Consider the following 19697-nt stretch of genomic DNA (forward strand, 5'->3'; position numbering starts at 1 on the left):
CCTTTAACTTATCTAAGCTCCTATTGAACGCTCTATCTGTTTTATTTAAATAAAATAAAATGATAAAATATGGGTAAGCTTCCTCAAAAAGCTTCCTCTTCCTCATAGGCAGTGAAAGCCTAGTGGCTAAAAAACTCGGCTTCTCGATCGAGGGGTCCGAGGTTCAAATCCCAGATATGCACCTCTGATTTTTCAAAGTTACATGCGTATTAGAATTTAATTATCACTTGCTAAACCGTAAAGAAAAACATCGTGAGGAAACCTGCATACCTGAGAAAAAAAAATCTCAAAGGTATGTGAATTTTACCAATACGCACTTGGCCAGCGCGGTGGACTATGACCTAATCCTTCTCATTATGAGAAGAGACCCGTGCCCAGCAGTGGGACAGTAATGGGTTGATGATGGAGCAAAAAGTAATAGATTTTATAATTATACCAAGTTAAGAGCGTTGGGAAGAGCAGCGTGGTCATCACAAAGAACTTAATTAATTAATCATAATTGGTGGTAATTTAAAGAATACTTCACTTTATCTAATTCTTAAGCTTTTTTAGGAAATGAAAGCAGCAAAATTTAAAATTAAAATTACCATAATACAGTCCGCTATTCATAAGTAACAATTGATATCCATTGGATATATGTAAAAAATCCAAACAGAACAGACAGGAGGTCTACCACTAAGTAAGTAAGTAAGTCAATGTATCATAAACATATTTTTTCATTATAATATTCACATTGAGAATATAGTAACATAATGACGAAATCGCTTTAATCGTTTATAATAAATCTTATAAAGAAAGCTTAATAATTATTAATTGAACTCGATGTTAATGGAAAAATATTTGATGCTGCTTGGAGGGTAAACATGGCCACCATTATGTAAGAACTACCTAACCTATATTTAAGTATATTTCAAAGAGTATAGTAACCTTTACAGGAAGTATATTTTATACTCTGAGATTTAATCCATATCATATCCATATCATTTTTTTTAATAATTAAAAAAATTGTAAAACTTAAAAATATTCAATTTGCCTATTTAATTTACATTTACATTCACAATTTACGTTTAACAACATTTTTTACTAATATCCACTATATAAGACTAAAATCCAAGAATTCAAGGCTTAATTAACTCTCTTTTTATTATCTGTGCGTAATTCTGACATTTCTGACATTGTGAATTGTGACATTTTACATCTGATTTGTTTACGCGAGGTTTGTATACAAGTGATGCCGATACATTTTGCGATTTACTGTAAAATTTAAAATGTTGAAGAAAACTAAAAGTACAAAATGATTTTTAAAATACTTTGTAATTCAGTCGATGTTTGTATTTAGTGGATAAGTCTAGAAAATACGAAATAGGGTGTGTCTGTTTTTATGGTAATAAAATGCATTATTATTTTAATTATGACTGCATGAATTCAAAATAAGTGAAAAATAACGTATATTATTTTTAAATTACATTTTTAGGTTATAAGGACGCTGGCTGAACCCATGGTGGTTAAAAATAGTTTTGTTTACTGTAATACCGCGAGTAACCAGTTATGGTTTCGACAAGAGGAGTCCGGTATAAATTTAGCGAAGGAGAGCGGGTGCTGTGCTATGAGCCAGACCCCACAAAGGCTAAAGTGCTATACGATTCAAAGGTACTGTCTTCATTACCATTCTTCTGAAATCTCAGTGTTTTTTTGTGTAAACAAATCCTCAGGATAAAATCAATATGTATTTTTCTTTTATTTACTAATATTCAATACTAAACCAAATCTTACTGCATAAAAATTAAAGAAATTTTATATAGCAATTCTTTAAATATCATAATCTGTAAAATATGTTTAATAAGGACATTGATTGTATTGTTACCTTTTGAATATAGAATAGCAACATAATAAAATGTTATTTTGCTAATAATGATTATTGCAAAAATATATCCTAGTAATTTTGTTTTAAATAATTATTGTGAATAAAAGCAACATTTTCATTATAGTAAACAACTTCTCAATTTATATTTGTGAAGTCAAATTCGATTCAAGCATATCTTTGTATTAATTGTAAAGTGTACTTGTCCTATCAAATTTGTAATTACAATTAGTTCAAAACTCCACGATCCATTCTCATTTTAAGCAAAAAAATAGAACAATAACAATATTTTTTTAATTTTTGAAGGTTTTAGAAGTAATAGAAAGCAAAGACAAGCGAGGCCGGCGCACTGTTGAATACTTGATACACTTCCAAGGATGGAACTCCTCGTGGGACCGCTGTGTCAGCGAAGACTTTGTGCTGAAAGACACGGAAGAGAACAGGCAACTACAAAGAGACTTAGCGGAGAAATCACAACTACAATTGTAAGTTGTTTTTGAAAATTCTTTACAAAATTGTTTGAAAATTTGAATCATTTAGTTATGATATGTTTTTTTTACTTCACAATATTAGTAGTTTGATAAAGTGACCTATTTGGAATTGAAATATTTTGTCATTTTATCCATGTAATGTTAAATTTACTTTCTTTTCTATTCACCCTATAGACTTAATATGTATAATCTTTGAAACTGTCACTTTTTTCAGTTCACGTATAGCAATTAAAATCTTGTAATCATTTTATTTTTTCTCTATTATGTATAGATCAAGCAATTATATATAGATTGCATTTTAATACATAAAAATAATTCATCATCATCATCATCATCAACCCATTACTGTCCCACTGCTAGGCACGGGTCTCCTCGAATGAGAAGGATTAGGCCATAGTCCACCGTGCTGGACAAGTGCGTATTGGTAGACTTCACATACTTTTGAGATTTTTTTTTTTTATAAATCTCTCAGGTATGCAGGATTCCTCCCAATTATTTCCTTCACCGTTTAAGCAAGTGATAATTAATTTCTAATACGCACATAAATTTGAAAATCAGAGGTGCGTGCCTGGGATTTAAACCTCAGACCCCTCGATTGAGAGGCCGTTTTTCTTAACCACTAGACTGTCACTGCTAATTATATATAAGTTACAGAAATTCAAAATAATTACTGTAACTTATATATATAAATAAACGATGATAATCATAAGTTTTCTGTTGTGAGCATCAGCTCATGAGTTTTTTTTATTCTCATAAAACTCATAAAATATTATCTTTGCTTATATTAAACCATGTCTGTTGAAATGGTATTGCATATAGTGTCAATAACCTGTACTGTGTAATAGAAATACTTAGTTGTAGCTTGATATATTTCTTGTGAAATAAAACGATACATTTTCATTGTAACATAATATCTTTATAATTATAGTACATAAATGGACATAATACTCCTGAACAAACAGTTAACAGTCAGTTTCATATGTGTATGAATTATTATCAGAGGTGCATACTTGTACCGACGGGAGCGAAAGAAAGGCGCCAGTACGAGCTCGAGCGGCGTGCAGGCTAAGCGCGGGCGGCTGGGCTTCAGCGATGACGGCTCCTCTAGCAGCACCCAACCTGATGGTGAGATGCGTTTAAAGAAATTTTGCCATGCCAATTTTGTTAACTTGTAGATTATTTGTTAAAGAACCAACTAATCTACAAGTTAACAAAATTTTGTTACAAGTTAATAAAATTTTGTTAACTTGTAGATTATTTATTAAAGAACCAACTAATCTACAAGTTAACAAAATTTTGTTACAAGTTAATAAAATTTTGTTAACTTGTAGATTATTTATTAAAGAACCAACTAATCTACAAGTTAACAAAATTTTGTTACAAGTTAATAAAATTTTGTTAACTTGTAGATTATTTATTAAAGAACCAACTAATCTACAAGTTAACAAAATTTTGTTACAAGTTAATAAAATTTTGTTAACTTGTAGATTATTTATTAAAGAACCAACTAATCTACAAGTTAACAAAATTTTGTTACAAGTTAATAAAATTTTGTTAACTTGTAGATTATTTATTAAAGAACCAACTAATCTACAAGTTAACAAAATTTTGTTACAAGTTAATAAAATTTTGTTAACTTGTAGATTATTTATTAAAGAACCAATTAATCTACAAGTTAACAAAATTGGCATGCCGATGTGATTTCAAAATTACTTATTTTTATGATTTCAATACATTTTTTGTGCAATTTTAAGAGTATGTGAATAAGATTTCGTCGCTTTTGTGTTACATAGCAAATTTTCTATTTCTTACTTTTCTGAGCGCTGTATTCCGTCGTGTAGTTTCAATTTTAAAACTTATTGTTTTATTAGATTTGTTTATTTATTTTATTATAGTTACTTCCATCCGATAGCGTGTGAGCATAGATTATAATAGCCATTAACCACTCCGGGCAAATGAAAATAATCGTTGCATCTGTGCATCCACAATTTGCTCGTGCACATTTTTGCCGCAATGAACACCTATGACGCCCTCTCCTGACAAATCTAACCTAACCTAAATCGGGCTCTAGTGTGTGTATTGGAGGGTATAGTTATCGCCGAACTGCTAGTCCGCTCTGAAGTCGCGAGCAGGTGTAGTCATACAATTTGCTATGGCGACGCGATTATATTTACGCGGACTTATTACGCGGACTATACGTGTTGTGTGTGCAGAGGGCGAGACGGTGGACACGGACTCGTCGAGCGGGTCGGGCTCGGGCTCGGCGCCGCGCTCGCCGCCGCCCGCGCACTGCGGCCGCGCGCACATCGCGCTGCCCTGCGCGCTACGGTAAATATTATCGATCGAAATTCGAATGAGAGGATATTTAGGGATATTGATTAAAAAAATTACCAAACAAAAAAAAACAGTTAACAAAGAAGAAAAATACTATCATCACTACTAGTTACCGCCTAATGGTCAGTGTTGCTCTGACGATCTAAGTCCGACTATAACTATTATAAGATAATTAAGAATAGTTTTATTGATTACACTAAAGTTACCAAACAAAAAATATCCTGTTATTAAGGGACAAAAAATAAAAATACGGCCGTGCCGCTTTTTTTGGCTTTGGCTCGACTTGGCGGAGGCACTGCCGTGCCTCCAGATGTTCTTAACTGTTGTTTTAATCTATTTATATAATATCTTAACTGAATAACTGTAAAATTACACGCTTAAATGTTATAAAATAATATATGATTATGATTGAATTTCGACCACTATACATATAACATGTAAAAAAGTCATGTCATGCAGTCCATGTTACTTTAAAGATAAAGAAACCTAAAGTTACACGGTTGTGTTGCTATTACTTAGTCTAAGAGCAAAGTAAGGATTACATTTCTGTGTGCCCTTTAAAAAGAAGAGTAAACGCAATTATGTATTCGATTCTTTTTGAGTACAAATTATGTTATGAGTTCAATTAAACTCAAAATGTAATCTAATATTATAATGCATGATTATAATGAATGCATGCACAAAGCTGTAACATTAAATTTTATCCGCAGTGACCGTCTAACATTCGACTACCACCTGGTGGTAAAGCGCGGTCGGCTGTCCCAGCTGCCCGCTTCACCGAACGCAGCACAAATTCTAGAGTCGTTCGTGAAGTGGTTCGCCCGCGCCGGCGCCTGGAACCCCGCGCGGCCCAAGCACGAGCCCCACGCGCACCACAAGCCCGACATGCAGGACGTGTCGTGCAGGTATGTAGAGTCCGCGCCAAACTACTAGTCCGCTTCGAACATAGAAGCGAGTCGCGTCGCAATAGCAGGTAGATGTTAGCGGCACGAAGACAGCGCAGGACCACCGCGGCACCCACCGTCCACCGTCACCACCACCGAGCCGATACCGATAATTAATGACGGCGCCGAAGTAGCGTACATACATTTACTATAGCAGCTTGTCCATCGCACGTCCGTCACCCGAGCACCGTCATCCCAGCCGCCGATATTCCGAGTAGATCGGCGTGACTACTAGATCGGCACCGAGATATTGACGGGCCGATGTGCCGGCGATATAAAACACATTGAAACGTGTCCATACACTGCCGTCGCACGCGTGACAGCTGGAACAAAATAAACAGCCGATATCGGTCGCGGTGGACAAACTATCGCCGTCACGACATATTAAAATCGGCTCGAAACGTTACGGTACTGTCTGACCTCGGATCGAACCCGGGACCCTTTGCGCGTTAGTCCGGTATGGTGACCGCTCCGCCACGCCGATCGTCCTCAACAAGTCCACAGTGCAACAAGGTCTCACTTACAAAACACCCGAACAATTTGGTATCCAAAAACATCATACAAATGCACAACGAACATGCAAGGCCAGCGAATTATAACACTATTACACAAAAGTGTGGACATGCGTCCTGAGTACGAAATAACAATGCACGTAGCCGATCCGAATCACGCCGCGTACGTAGATTAATGGCACGCCTTATTCGGTGATACTGATAACCACGTAAGGCATAAGTTGACAAAGCAAAGTTGATCTTAATAATAAAATATTGCGAACTATGTCGCGAGATAACGTTTTGGATTGAGAAAGCTCATGTAGCGACGTGATATTACGATTATATGCTAATAAAATTATTATGTTTGTCTTACTTACTTTACTCTAAAGATTATTATTTTAAATTTAAGTACTAAATACAATTAAAAGTTATATACAGTAACTGATTCAAAACACAGAAACACGAATAAACGACTCTACGAATATTGTCATGTACTTAATTGCAAAATATAATGGGGCTTGCGTAGAAGAAAAAATGTACACAGATTGGAAACCGCGAAATCGCCAATGGAATCATTATACTACATTAAATCCATTCATTTATAACGTATGTTTATTATATTACATTAATTTCACTCTTTTATTAAGCGTGAAAACGAAATCAAAATTGAAATCTACATTTCGTTATACCGAGCCTAAACGGAACTACGTAGCATGTCACTAGATGACGGCTATAAAGATTACACTAATCGTGAATTCACCCCGCGCGCCGCTGGTCGTAATATTCCGACAGTGACGTGTATTTAAGTAAATTGCTTTCTTTCGACACCTGACTGGACTGAATGTGTGTAGTTCTGCTAGATTAGACATAACACAAAGAGTTTAATAGTGTTTTTAAAATCCCATAATGTTGTTCAAGTAGTGAATAAAATAAATTGCGGTGGACTTAAAAGTAATTACTTTTAAGTTTGAAGGAAATCAATACGCATATACGCATACATACAGATCCTACTAACAAAGAGAGACATATCGCATGTACACAAGCGAGCTATTAAATTAAAAAATATTATTTTTCTGTACAATAACGGGTCCAGAAACCTTCATTTTTTCCGTATAATAATTTGGATTTTGAGTTCCAGTACATCATCATAATCTTGATTGGAATGCCTACCTGAATGAATATACCTACGAAATCATAATTCTATCGTTTGTCCGTTTGTTCAGAATAGTAAAGCGTCAACCGTACATTCTTGGTATATTGAAAACTAGTTTTTGCCCGCGGCTTCGCCCGCGTTTAAAAGTAAATAATATGACAATAACATACTTAAAACTGAAAATTCGTACCTTTATTGGAATGATAGTGGCGCCGTCTGGCGAAAATTGGTTGTACCAACTCTGAAACCTTCATGGGCTCATGGACAACAACTTTGCTAAAGATCACTTGATCAAATGCATAGTTAAGATTCAATCCTTACTAATATCGATTAAAACAATCGACTTTATGGTCCAAAAGATCGATTCTCCGATTAATCGATCTTAGATCGTCATCCCTAGTTCCCGTGGGATTTCCGGGATAAAAACTATCCTATGTCCGTTCTCGGGTTTTAGACTATCTTTGTACAAAATTTCATTAAAATCGGTTCAGTGGTTTAGACGTGAAGAAGAGACAACCAGACAGACAGACAGACAGACAGACAGAGTTACTTTCGGATTTATAATATTGGTAAGGAGTAAGGATAATCTATGTTTCTTACTTACTGAGTTTATAAAAATATATGAAAATATTGCGTATTATATAATACAAGATTGGTTTACTTTCCAGATTAAACTTAGTGCGTGAAGTAGCTGACGGTCTCCGTGTGTACTTCGACTTCCTTCTCCGCGGCCACCTCCTGTACAAACAGGAACACAGCCAGTACGATGATATGTGCGGGATGTATTTTAATGAGTAAGTTACGTTTTATCTATACTAATATTATAAAGAGGAAAACTTTGTTTGTTTGTTTGATTATTTATTTATTTATTTATTTATTTATTTATTCATTCATTGCATCAAATATGGTACATTAGATGGTATATTTTGACAAAGTTCTGCATATTTGGCCAATATCGGCATGCAACAATATAAAAGTAATGTCAAATAAACTAAACATAAATTAAAATACATCAATTAAAATTACACAATATGATAATTGCTGCTCAATGCTTACATCAATTATATGGCGTGATAACATTACAATACTTAAATGAAATGAAAAATATTACATAATTATTATTAAATTATCGAAGTGAAAAAAACTCTTCAACAGAGTAAAAACAATGTAGGATTAAAAATTCAAATAACATTGTTTTGAATTTGGTAAGTGGCATGTCCTTTAGAGAATCTGGTAAGTTATTAAAAATACGAACACACATATAATAACAATTTCTTTTGAAGAGACCAGTCTTCATTACACTTTGTATTTGTAAAAGTTTATTGGGCCCGCGACACCTGTTACTTAATATAAATTTATCATTATGTTTTTTTACGAAATTAGCTACTTCATAGATATACATGCTGGCTAGCGGCAAGATACGGAATTTTTTAAATAATGGACGGCATGATTCCCAAGGTGGTGCACCAACGATGGCTCGGACACATTTTTTTGTGCCAAAAACGCGCTATTAACATATGTCGAATTACCCCATATAATTAGACCATACCTTAAATGGGACGCAACATAACCATGGTAAGCCATGAGCGAGATTTTGGCGTCAGATGTTTTGCTAAGTCGTCGAATTACGTAGACAAATCTGTTGATTTTAAAGCAAACATTTTCAATATGATGCTTCCAGTTACAATTTTGGTCTATTTCAATGCCTAGAAATTTTGTTGAGCTTACGGAATCTACTGTTTCGTCTTTGTATTTTATATTTAAATTTATAGGTTTTGCTCCCTGGTTAACAAACTGTACGACTTTTGTCTTCGTGAAATTAACAGTAAGGTTGTTTTGTTTTAACCATTCTATTATTAAACTTACAACACCATTGATATCTTCGTTGTGACGTTTTTCATCTTTACTGACAACACTTACACATATATCATCAGCAAACAAGACGCACTTGTGTGCAATAGCTTTAGGTAAGTCATTTATATATAGAAGGAACAGTAAAGGTCCCAGAACGCTACCCTGCGGGACTCCACATCCGTTTTGTTGATATCGAGACTTATATGATGTTAAGATTGCATTTCTATCTAGAGAAGAGATATCGACACATTGATGACGTTCTGATAAGTAGCACCTAATCCAGTCGTGAGCTATTCCTCTAATACCGCAGTGTTTTAATTTGTGCAATAGAATTTTATGTGATACAAAGTCAAAGGCGCGCGACATATCAAAAAACAAAGCTGTATTTTTGAGTTTTTTGCTAACATTGTGCGTGATATTAGTGATGAGATCAAATACAGCTGCTACTGTGCACTTATTTTTTTGGAAACCAAATTGTTCTTCTGCAATAATATTATGTTTATTGAGGAAGTCAACAAGTCGTCCTTGCATAGCTTTTTCGTAGATCTTTGAAAAAACAGATATTAACGTTATAGGTCTGTAATTTTTTACCAAGTTCCTGTCGCCTTTTTTATACAATGGTAGTATTGTTGACAACTTCAATCGTGAAGGGAAGCATCCCGTTTCGAAGGACATATTTATAAGTGCAGATAGAATGGGCGCAATTTCCTCAATACAACTTTTTAATACTTTTGTACAGATGCCATCATACCCTACTGACCATGTGTTCTTTAAAGATTTAGTAATTTTACATATTTCTGTACTATCACAAGGTCTAAGGAAAATACTTTTTACTACAGTAAGATTACTTGAATATATATTATTATTATCATTGTAGGAAAAATTAAATTTTGTCAAGTTTATATAGTAGTCATTAAATATTTCCGCAACTTCAGTTGGATCGTCTATAATCGTGTTGTTATTGTTAATATGTATTGGATTATAATTTTGTACCTGATCACACTTGTTTTGTATTATGTTCCAAGCTGCCTTGCATTTATTGTTGGAGTGAAAAATGTATTTTTATATCACGGCGTGCGTAAATGGACGTTTTACGCACGCTTCGCGTGCGCAAAACTCCATTTCCGACCCCGTAATATAAAATTTTATACAACACGCGGACGAAAAATGTTTTTCTGACAAGTGTGAGTTTGCAGGCCGAGCCGCAGGCGAGGACTGCAATCACACGAAAAATTTTTCGTCCTCGTATTGTAATGTAGTATTTGTGCATATCTTTTTTTGAAATAGCTACACATTTTTTTAATATAGATGCGTATTTTACATACTTCGATTTGTTCTCAAGGCAGGTATTTTTTAAATATTTGTATCGTAACTTCCTTTTAGTTGTAGAACTTATTCTTATACCCTTAGTTATCCAGCGCAGTCGCTTGTTACCGTTATTGATTTTAATTAAAAGTTTGGGAAAACATAAATCATAAAGCAAGGAAAATATATCATGAAACTTGTTAAAAGCTATATCCGATTGTTTTTCGCTAAGTACATCCGAGAAAGATAAACTCTGTAAGTGTCTTCTGAATAAACTAATGTTACGCATACTATAGTCTCTACAGTATTTGTGCCAAATTAATGGGGGTTTGGTCACTTTTTGAACCGGAAAATATAACATCTGTGCCGTGTTATGATCAGATATATCAAGATGTAGCAGCTCACATCTGGCACCAGTGATATTACTTAATATGTGATCTATACATGTGTGTTTTCTAGTAGGTTCTTGAACGTGTAATTGTAGGTAAAAGTTTCGTGTAATATCTTGTAAAAGTTTACTATCTCTCGTGTTTATTAATGTGTTAATGTTAAGGTCACCAGTAATAATGATTTTTTTCCGCTTTTTAGTGTTTGTTAGGGTATATAAGACCTTTTCAAGAGCATCAATAAATATGTTAATGTCTGCATCCGGCGTTCGATAGATACATACAATTATGATTTCGAGAGCTTCAATTTCGATTCCGCAACACTCAAAATGTTTTTCAATGGCGTATTTAGACAAAAATGTTATAGGCTTACTTTGAAGATATGTCTTTTTTTGCCATGATACATGTACCACCTCTTTTAAATTTGGCTCTACAAAAGGAAGCAACTAGGTCGTAATTATTAAGTCTTACAAGGAACTCTTCTCCAGCCCTAATGAATGTTTCTGTTAGACAAATTACATCAATACAAATATTTACTTGCTTAAGATCATACAGAGAAATTTCTAGACTATCAGTTTTACTAAGAAAACTTGCAACATTTTGATGCAACAACTTAAAATCACTTTCCTTAACGAAAAAGCTGTCTCTTTTGCTCATTTTCGGTTGTGTTTTTATCTATTTTGTCGAATGATCTAATCTGTTTGCAAAAGTAATAAGGTATGGTACCTGGTTTATAGAAATTTGTAGTTTTGGTTTGTGTCTCGTCATGTATTTTTTTGTTATCTATTTTTTTAAAGTAATAGGGAATTGTTCCCTTTGGAGCTGATTGTTTTTGTTGGACTTTGAAATTTCTAATGGGTTTGGAGAGATTGTTGGTTTTCACAAGTTTTAATGAAAGGTAATTCGACTCATAATCCAGCACATCAATGGCAAAATTCAGTGCGTTACATGTACCATTGAGAAACAAAGACTGGTCTTTTATTCTAACGTCAACAAATTTACAATTTTTATAATTACCACAAAGGTGTCGAATTGTATAGTTTAGTTTTTCAACATTAAGGTGAATATTATTGACTAAGCCTAATACAATAACTTTTGGTTCAGTTTTTATGTTCAGAAAACTAGTTAAAGCCGTGGTGATCCTAAAAGGGTTAGCATCATGTTCGCCAACGGAAATTATAATTTTGTCTTCTGTCACAATTCAGTCGTTTTAATTATTTCTTCCGTAGATGCATATGGCTTCAAAAAAGATGTGACGTTATACTTGTGATAAGGAGATGAACGTCGTGTATCTGCTAATCGTTCTGCAAGCCCAACACATTGTTCTCCACCAAAGATGCAGATTTTCCTTTTTTCAGTGGCTTTCTGCCCAGTTAGACATACGTCGTTATTTAGGGTGTTTAATTCAGATAATGGCTTTTTTTGCAGCGGCAGGGACATATGTTCCGCAGAGTCAATTTTGTTATTTACAATTGAAAGATTTTTTTGCTTAATATAACTACCCTTTGTATCTTGCAACAAGCTTTTTTTCGATTTTCCAGTTGATATTTTATACGGTGTCAGTTTATTTGGTGTCAACGTATTGCGTTCTAAGACTAGGTTTTTAAGTAAGTTAATTTTCGCTTCTTTTTCTTCAAGAAGTTTTTTTAGATTTCTTATTTCCAAATTTAGGTTATCTATTTCTTCATTTGCGCTGACTAGTTGTGTGGATAGGAGGCTAATATCTTCTTTCAAGATTGTAATGAATAGACTCAAAAACTACTGAACCGATTTTAAAAATTCTTTCACCATCCGAAAGCTACATTATCAACGAGTAACATAGGCTATATTTTATATGAAATATTATGATAAGTAGATTTTGAGGCGGTACAAAGTATACCGGGTCAGATAGTATTAAAATAAAATAATGGACGGGATAGACGTCTAGTCGCAAAATAGTGTACCTTTGTGTGTACACATAAGGAAACACGTGAGAAATTATGCTTCTTTAATTTATTTTAAAGAAATGTGTATATCTAAATATGTACACGCGCAAGAAGTGAAACTACGAACGCAAGAAGTAAAGCTTACAAAACAAAAAATATCACAAAATGATTGGTACATATTACGACATGTGGTACGCCGCATTGTATTGTATGGTGTCATATAAAAATAAAATATTAAAAAAACTTGCTTTGTCTACTAGGCAGCTCATAGTGTCCATTTTAGATTATCTCGGTGTATAAAAATTCACTCGTTCAGATCATCATTTTCATAATCCCAAAATGCATAAAAGAAATATAACTACAAAAATGTATCATGATAACAACATCACCTATTCGATCAAAATTGTATTTTTGAACCAGAATGCAACTATACATAATTACAAATTTTATAGGTATCTGCATTCTGCATAGCTATTTCAGAGATCGTCAATTACAAGCAAAATGACATATGATTCACAAAATGTACAGGGTGAATTTTTCTAACGGGCCTCCAGGGCCAAATCCGAAAATATAAGGATTACGAGGCCGATTTTGATAAAAATTAAAACTGCATCATTATTTTTTTTTAAATTTTTCATCCTATAGCTGGGAATCGAATGAGTTTATTTTGAAAAAAAATATTCCACAATCGCATAGGGTCGATCGATATAACGATTAAATTCTGGGAAGTGATGATAAATGACAAACGTATAATGTAATTGTGATTTACCTCTAACAGAAATGAAGGAGATATTAAGATTGTACCAGACGACGAGGGGAACCAATCGCAGGACGACGCGGCTGTTGAGTCACTAGAGGAAGACCTCAAGAGCCCAAAGATACCAGAGTACTCCCACCTACCCCCTGATCCCGTGCAACGAGAAGTTGTTATACAGCAAGAAGGTAACCAACAATTTTATTATGTTTTTATATATGAGGCTGTTAGCACCAGAGTAGCCTAACTAGAAAAAAACGATTTATAATATGGAGAAAAGTAAAAGTGTATAGTCCGCTCTGAAGTTGTTGCTATATTCAGAGCGGACTAGCAGATTTACGCGGACTATACAACATTTTTTGAAGCAGTGATAGCCTAGTGGTTAAGAAACGCGGCCTCTCGATCGAGGGGTCCGAGGTTCAAATCCCAGGCACGCACCTCTGATTTTTCAAAGTTATGTTCGTATTAGAAATTACAAATTATTTATCACTTGCTAAACGGTAAAGGAAACCATCGTAAGGAAACCTGCATACCTGAGAGATTTATAAAAAAAAAAGAAATCTCTAAGGTATGTGAAGTCTACCAATACGCACTTGGCCAGCGCGATGAACTATGGCCTAATCCTTCTCATTATGAGAGGAGACCCGTGCCCAGCAGTGGGACAGTAATGGGTTGATGATGATGATGATACAACGTTTTTAAATTACGAAAATACAGATAGGTCAAAAATCATTAAAATGCAGTTAGTCCGCTCTGGTTCTAGCAGCCTCATTTATAGCCCCACATTGAGTGCCTTGAATATACACGAAGAAAAATACATGAATATTCATACCCAACACTGAAAACTAATTTCATCGCTAAATATTTGTCTGGCCGGGAGTCGAACTCGGAACCTACTGCGTGTCAGACTGGCATAGTAACCGCTCCGCCAATCAGGACGTCAAAAACATATTATTATTTGCGTAGCTATTGTGATGGTCCGTCTTAAAATTTTTATTCACAGGTTACAAAAAATACGTTAAAACTATAACAGTAAAGACAGCGTTATAAATATATTGAAATTTAAAGTAAAACTCTCTAATCTATTACAATTCTTTTTACGACTACCGTCAACTAACCACTTCACAGATGTTCCTGACCTAATCCTAATAGAACCAACGCAAAATAAACAAGAAATCCACGAGGAAACAGGAAAACACATCGAAAACGACAGCGAAAAGAGAGTTGAATGTGAAGTAATAATCGAGCCCGTGGAAGATTTTCCCAGTCAAGGTGGCAAGCATGATATAACTGAGTTCACGATAGAAGTGAAAGTTGAAGTCAAGTCGGAGCCCGAGTCGCCGCCCGACGGCAGCCCCCCGGAGCCGCTGGAGCCCCTGGAGCCCCCTGAGCCGATGTACGAGATTGAAATAGAGAAACCTAAAGAAGTGCCTTTGGCGACTAGAAGTGCCAGTGTAGCGAGAAGGTAACGATATTTTTATTATGTTTACTCTTTAATAAAATTATTTAATGTTGAATATGTAGATAATGTAAGCGAAATCAGTGATAGCCTAGTGGTTAAGAAACTCGGCCTCGCCATCACACCTTTGAGATTTTTTTTAATCTCAGGTGTGCAGGTTCCTCACGATGTTTTCCTTCATTTTTCATTCATTAAGGAAGTGATAATTAATTTATAATACGCACATAAATTTGAAAAATCTTTGGACCCCTCGATCAAGTGGCCGCAATTCTTAACGACTATAGGCTGATTCAGAATTAGGTCTCCAAAATGTAAACAAAGAAATGTCATTGTCAAAAAAGGATTACATGTATTGTAAACCTTAATAAATTGACAAGAAACTAAAACTTTAAGAAAAATAACAAAATAGTACATTACAATACGAGGACGAAAAATTTTTTTCTGACAAGTGTGAGTTTGCAGGCCGAGCCGCAGGCGAGGACTGCAATCACACGAGTCAGAAAAACATTTTTCGTCCGCGTGTTGTATAAAATTTTATATTACGGGGTCGGAAATGGGGGTTTTGCGCACGCGAAGCGTGCGTAAAACGTCCATTTACGCACGCCGTGATATAAAATAAATATTTAATAACTACACACAATTTTAACATACGCGCTATGAAAACGAGAAAACGTTAGAGTTCGACCACGATCACAAAAATGAATAACATCAAGAACAAACTTAAAAATGGCGACACAAAAAATGTTTTGGATCCCGATTGTGTTACCATTATCACATTTTAATTTTCTACCATAAACCTTGTTTTTATTATTATTACTGTATGGATCGAAATTGAGTTAATATAAATATTAGAAAATATTAATTGACCTTAATTTATTTAGATTATTATTTTATTATCGTTGTATTACTTTAATATCGCCAAAAATAAGGAACTACAGTTTGAAACGTATTCTCTTGATAGGTCAACACCTTTGTTTACATTTTGGACACCTAATTATGAATCGGACTATAGGCTATCACTGCTTATGATGGCGTATGTTATGTGTGTCCCCAGGTTGCGGTCGCACAAGTCGTGCGTGTCGCAGTCGGAGGGCGAGGACGCCGCGCCCGAGCCGCGCGCGCCCGAGCCGCGCGCGCCCGAGCCGCACTCCTCCAGGTACGACGCCGTAGACAATAAACATGCATCATAATACAACAACATACATCAACATCGTCATACATCAACATATATCATTGTTTATTATTGTGGTATTTCCGTATCATTATTAAAATTCATCCTTCCCAATATTTATTATGTTAAAAAAGCTATATTTTATGATTGTAATTACTAGCAATTGTCAATTATTTTAGTTAGAAATAGTCAATTGTTTTGGACATAAAAAAGTAAGTAATTAATTCCAACACAAAATAACAAAAAGTGTTTGTAATATAGCAATGTTTTATTTTTATTTTTAGTATTTGTAATAGCAGCCATTGAAGTGCATATATTGAAAATTTTGAATTGTCTTCATTACGGTTCAATAGATAAAGCGAAAAAAGTCTATAAAGTTTCTTGCATGACAACTCTTATTTATTTTATATTTTCATTCATTTTTTTGTTATAGCGGTTGTTTGTTGTTATAACGGTCACCATTATACACACTCTGTTAAAATTTGAAGCGTTTATATATTACGATTCAGGAGATGGAGCCCTGTGACAGACAGACAGACAGCGGAAGCTTACTAATCAGCTTCCGTTTTTACTCTTTACCTCTTGCGCGTGGAACTCTAAAAACTAAGACAATGCAGTAAGTAATACATTAAGAAAGTTCGTGACGTGTGGTTGTGTGTTGCAGCAGCGCGGGCAGCAGCGGCGGCTCCTCCGTCGGCGAGGCCTGGCCCGCGCCGCGCCCGCCCGCGCCCGCGCCCGCGCCCGGCCGCACGCCGCTCTCGCTGCTGCTCGACAAGGTACACACACACCGCACCGCACACACCGCACACACACAGCGGGCGGGGCTGGCCCGCGCCGCGCCCGCCCGCGCCCGCGCCCGCGCCCGGCCGCACGCCGCTCTCGCTGCTGCTCGACAAGGTACACACACACCGCACCGCACACACCGCACACACACAGCGGGCGGGGCTGGCCCGCGCCGCGCCCGCCCGCGCCCGCGCCCGCGCCCGGCCGCACGCCGCTCTCGCTGCTGCTCGACAAGGTACACACACACCGCACCGCACACACCGCACACACACAGCGGGCGGGGCTGGCCCGCGCCGCGCCCGCCCGCGCCCGCGCCCGCGCCCGGCCGCACGCCGCTCTCGCTGCTGCTCGACAAGGTACACACACACCGCACCGCACACACCGCACACACACAGCGGGCGGGGCTGGCCCGCGCCGCGCCCGCCCGCGCCCGCGCCCGCGCCCGGCCGCACGCCGCTCTCGCTGCTGCTCGACAAGGTACACACACACCGCACCGCACACACCGCACACACACAGCGGGCGGGGCTGGCCCGCGCCGCGCCCGCCCGCGCCCGCGCCCGCGCCCGGCCGCACGCCGCTCTCGCTGCTGCTCGACAAGGTACACACACACCGCACCGCACACACCGCACACACACAGCGGGCGGGGCTGGCCCGCGCCGCGCCCGCCCGCGCCCGCGCCCGCGCCCGGCCGCACGCCGCTCTCGCTGCTGCTCGACAAGGTACACACACACCGCACCGCACACACCGCACACACACAGCGGGCGGGGCTGGCCCGCGCCGCGCCCGCCCGCGCCCGCGCCCGCGCCCGGCCGCACGCCGCTCTCGCTGCTGCTCGACAAGGTACACACACACCGCACCGCACACACCGCACACACACAGCGGGCGGGGCTGGCCCGCGCCGCGCCCGCCCGCGCCCGCGCCCGCGCCCGGCCGCACGCCGCTCTCGCTGCTGCTCGACAAGGTACACACACACCGCACCGCACACACCGCACACACACAGCGGGCGGGGCTGGCCCGCGCCGCGCCCGCCCGCGCCCGCGCCCGCGCCCGGCCGCACGCCGCTCTCGCTGCTGCTCGACAAGGTACACACACACCGCACCGCACACCCCGCACCGCACACACCGCACACACACAGCGGGCGAGGCTGGCCCGCGCCGCGCGGACTGAATGACATTAGGTTGCATATAATACAACCCAGCAATAAGCTACACACAACAAGCAAGCAAACACTAAACACACAATGCACCCTCACTTTATATCACCCATACAACGATGCTTCCATTCTCTACTATAATATCCAGCAAAAGTTAATCCTCCACATCATACACTTAAAGTACAACAACACTTTTCGAATTTTAGTACTGTACATCCAATACTTCAAAACACCATCTTATTACACGATGTACTAAGATTATCTCTTATTAGAATAAAAGTATGTAATACTGTTCAAAAATTAAATGCATTAAACTTTTATTACTTTTTTACAGGTTTCAAAGTGGCAAATAATCCCTCGCGAAGAATCAACTGAGCAACTTCCCTGTCGAATTTACGGTGCCATACACCTAGCACGACTTTTTGGTAACTATTTAATATACAAATGAATAATAATATTTCTTTTGTTTTGCCTCACTCAACCTTGTTTCATACTTTTACTTCTTTTGCAGTAAAACTTCCAGACTTCCTAAATGCAGCTCAAATGCCGGATTTCAAATTGAAGCTCGTCTTAAAATATATCGACATGTTCGTGCAGTGAGTATTTTTTTATAAATTTCATATGATAATGTACTATGATAAATAATGTATGATATATATAATAATGATATAAATAATGTATATATAACTATGATATATAATGTACTAATTGATGGTTTTATTAAGATTTGCTATATTTTTCCAGGTACTTAGATGAGCATAGCGAATGGTTTGGCGAAATGTACTACATAGCAGACAATGTGTCGCGGTCACATTGACGAGCGTGTTGTATCAGTATTGGACAATTTTAATTAAAAATGTGTACAGTAAATCACCAAAAGCAAAGCTTTAAAACGTTTCGTAACATTCCAGTGGGAAACAATCGCCTTCATTCGGAATCGTGTCAAATTTCAGATAGTATAATAAAATTCAATTAGAAACCATACAGTGGTGGATCCCAGATTTTCGTTTAACAGGGCCTTGACTAAGGTGATAAAATCAAAGAATTTACTGACCACGAATTGGCTGACAGGAAAAACTTTTATAAGGAGAAAAAAGAAGAAAAAAATTCCACCCCTTAGAAGGGCATGGATGGTCTCTAGGAGGTCTTGAGCCCTAAATCCTGAATTCGCGTTTGCAACCATGACTTTGCCGTACTTACATATTCTCAATATCATCAGCACATAGTCGCGTGATGACTAGAATATCTTTTTCAATTTGTGATATACTCCAATTTTAACACTGACTTCAGATGTCTACTGGCTGACACTGACCACAACTACTTCACATAGATATAATTAATTATAAATCTGACTAGCAAAATATCAATATGTAAAATAAGAATAAATGATGATGAAACTTCACAATTTTAATTATAATATTGTATTATTTGTTTCTACTATGAATTAAAATTGTTATACAATTGTAATGTTTTGTTGTTAATGGATCTCACAAGAGCTCACTATTTTTTTATAATCCTGTATCTATGTGACATGATCGATTGAGGAAATAAAATTTACTTTTATAGTATTTGTTTGTTTATTCGTTTTATTTACTTCATTCACAATGGTATTTGCTTCCTTTAATATGTT

At 37.2% G+C, this 19697-nt stretch overlaps 1 protein-coding gene across 4 annotated transcripts; it reads left to right on the forward strand.

Moving 5' to 3' along the window:
* The first annotated feature begins 1186 nt into the window (after positions 1-1186).
* Positions 1187-19635, forward strand: msl-3 (male-specific lethal 3). Of its 4 annotated transcripts, none has more exons than XM_073077318.1 (14): positions 1187-1216; positions 1475-1650; positions 2168-2346; positions 3353-3477; positions 4566-4680; positions 5397-5591; positions 7946-8071; positions 13526-13689; positions 14630-14966; positions 16015-16116; positions 16796-16907; positions 18402-18492; positions 18579-18663; positions 18812-19635. In XM_073077318.1, exons 2-14 carry the CDS (start codon positions 1549-1551, stop codon positions 18882-18884), a joined length of 1806 nt encoding a protein of 601 aa, XP_072933419.1. In that variant the 5' UTR covers positions 1187-1216; positions 1475-1548; the 3' UTR covers positions 18885-19635. The 4 variants fall into 4 exon arrangements, with proteins under 4 accessions (XP_072933419.1, XP_072933416.1, XP_072933420.1 ...); XM_073077315.1 differs by having other exon boundaries at positions 1196-1384; XM_073077319.1 differs by having other exon boundaries at positions 1196-1384; positions 16799-16907.
* The last annotated feature ends 62 nt before the right edge of the window (positions 19636-19697 follow it).

Source organism: Epargyreus clarus, unplaced genomic scaffold (genome assembly GCF_041222505.1).
Source record: "Epargyreus clarus isolate Ecla_fem2 unplaced genomic scaffold, WU_Ecla_fem_2.2 ptg000010l, whole genome shotgun sequence".
NCBI lineage: Eukaryota > Metazoa > Arthropoda > Insecta > Lepidoptera > Hesperiidae > Epargyreus > Epargyreus clarus.

Excerpts from the sequence above, each read along its gene's own strand:
- msl-3 (XM_073077318.1), top strand. The coding sequence starts at position 1,549 with ATGGTTTCGACAAGAGGAGTCCGGTATAAATTTAGCGAAGGAGAGCGG. Across the intron at positions 5,592-7,945 it reads ATGCAGGACGTGTCGTGCAG|ATTAAACTTAGTGCGTGAAG; the intron begins GTATGTAGAGTC and ends TTTACTTTCCAG. Across the intron at positions 16,908-18,401 it reads TCTCGCTGCTGCTCGACAAG|GTTTCAAAGTGGCAAATAAT; the intron begins GTACACACACAC and ends ACTTTTTTACAG.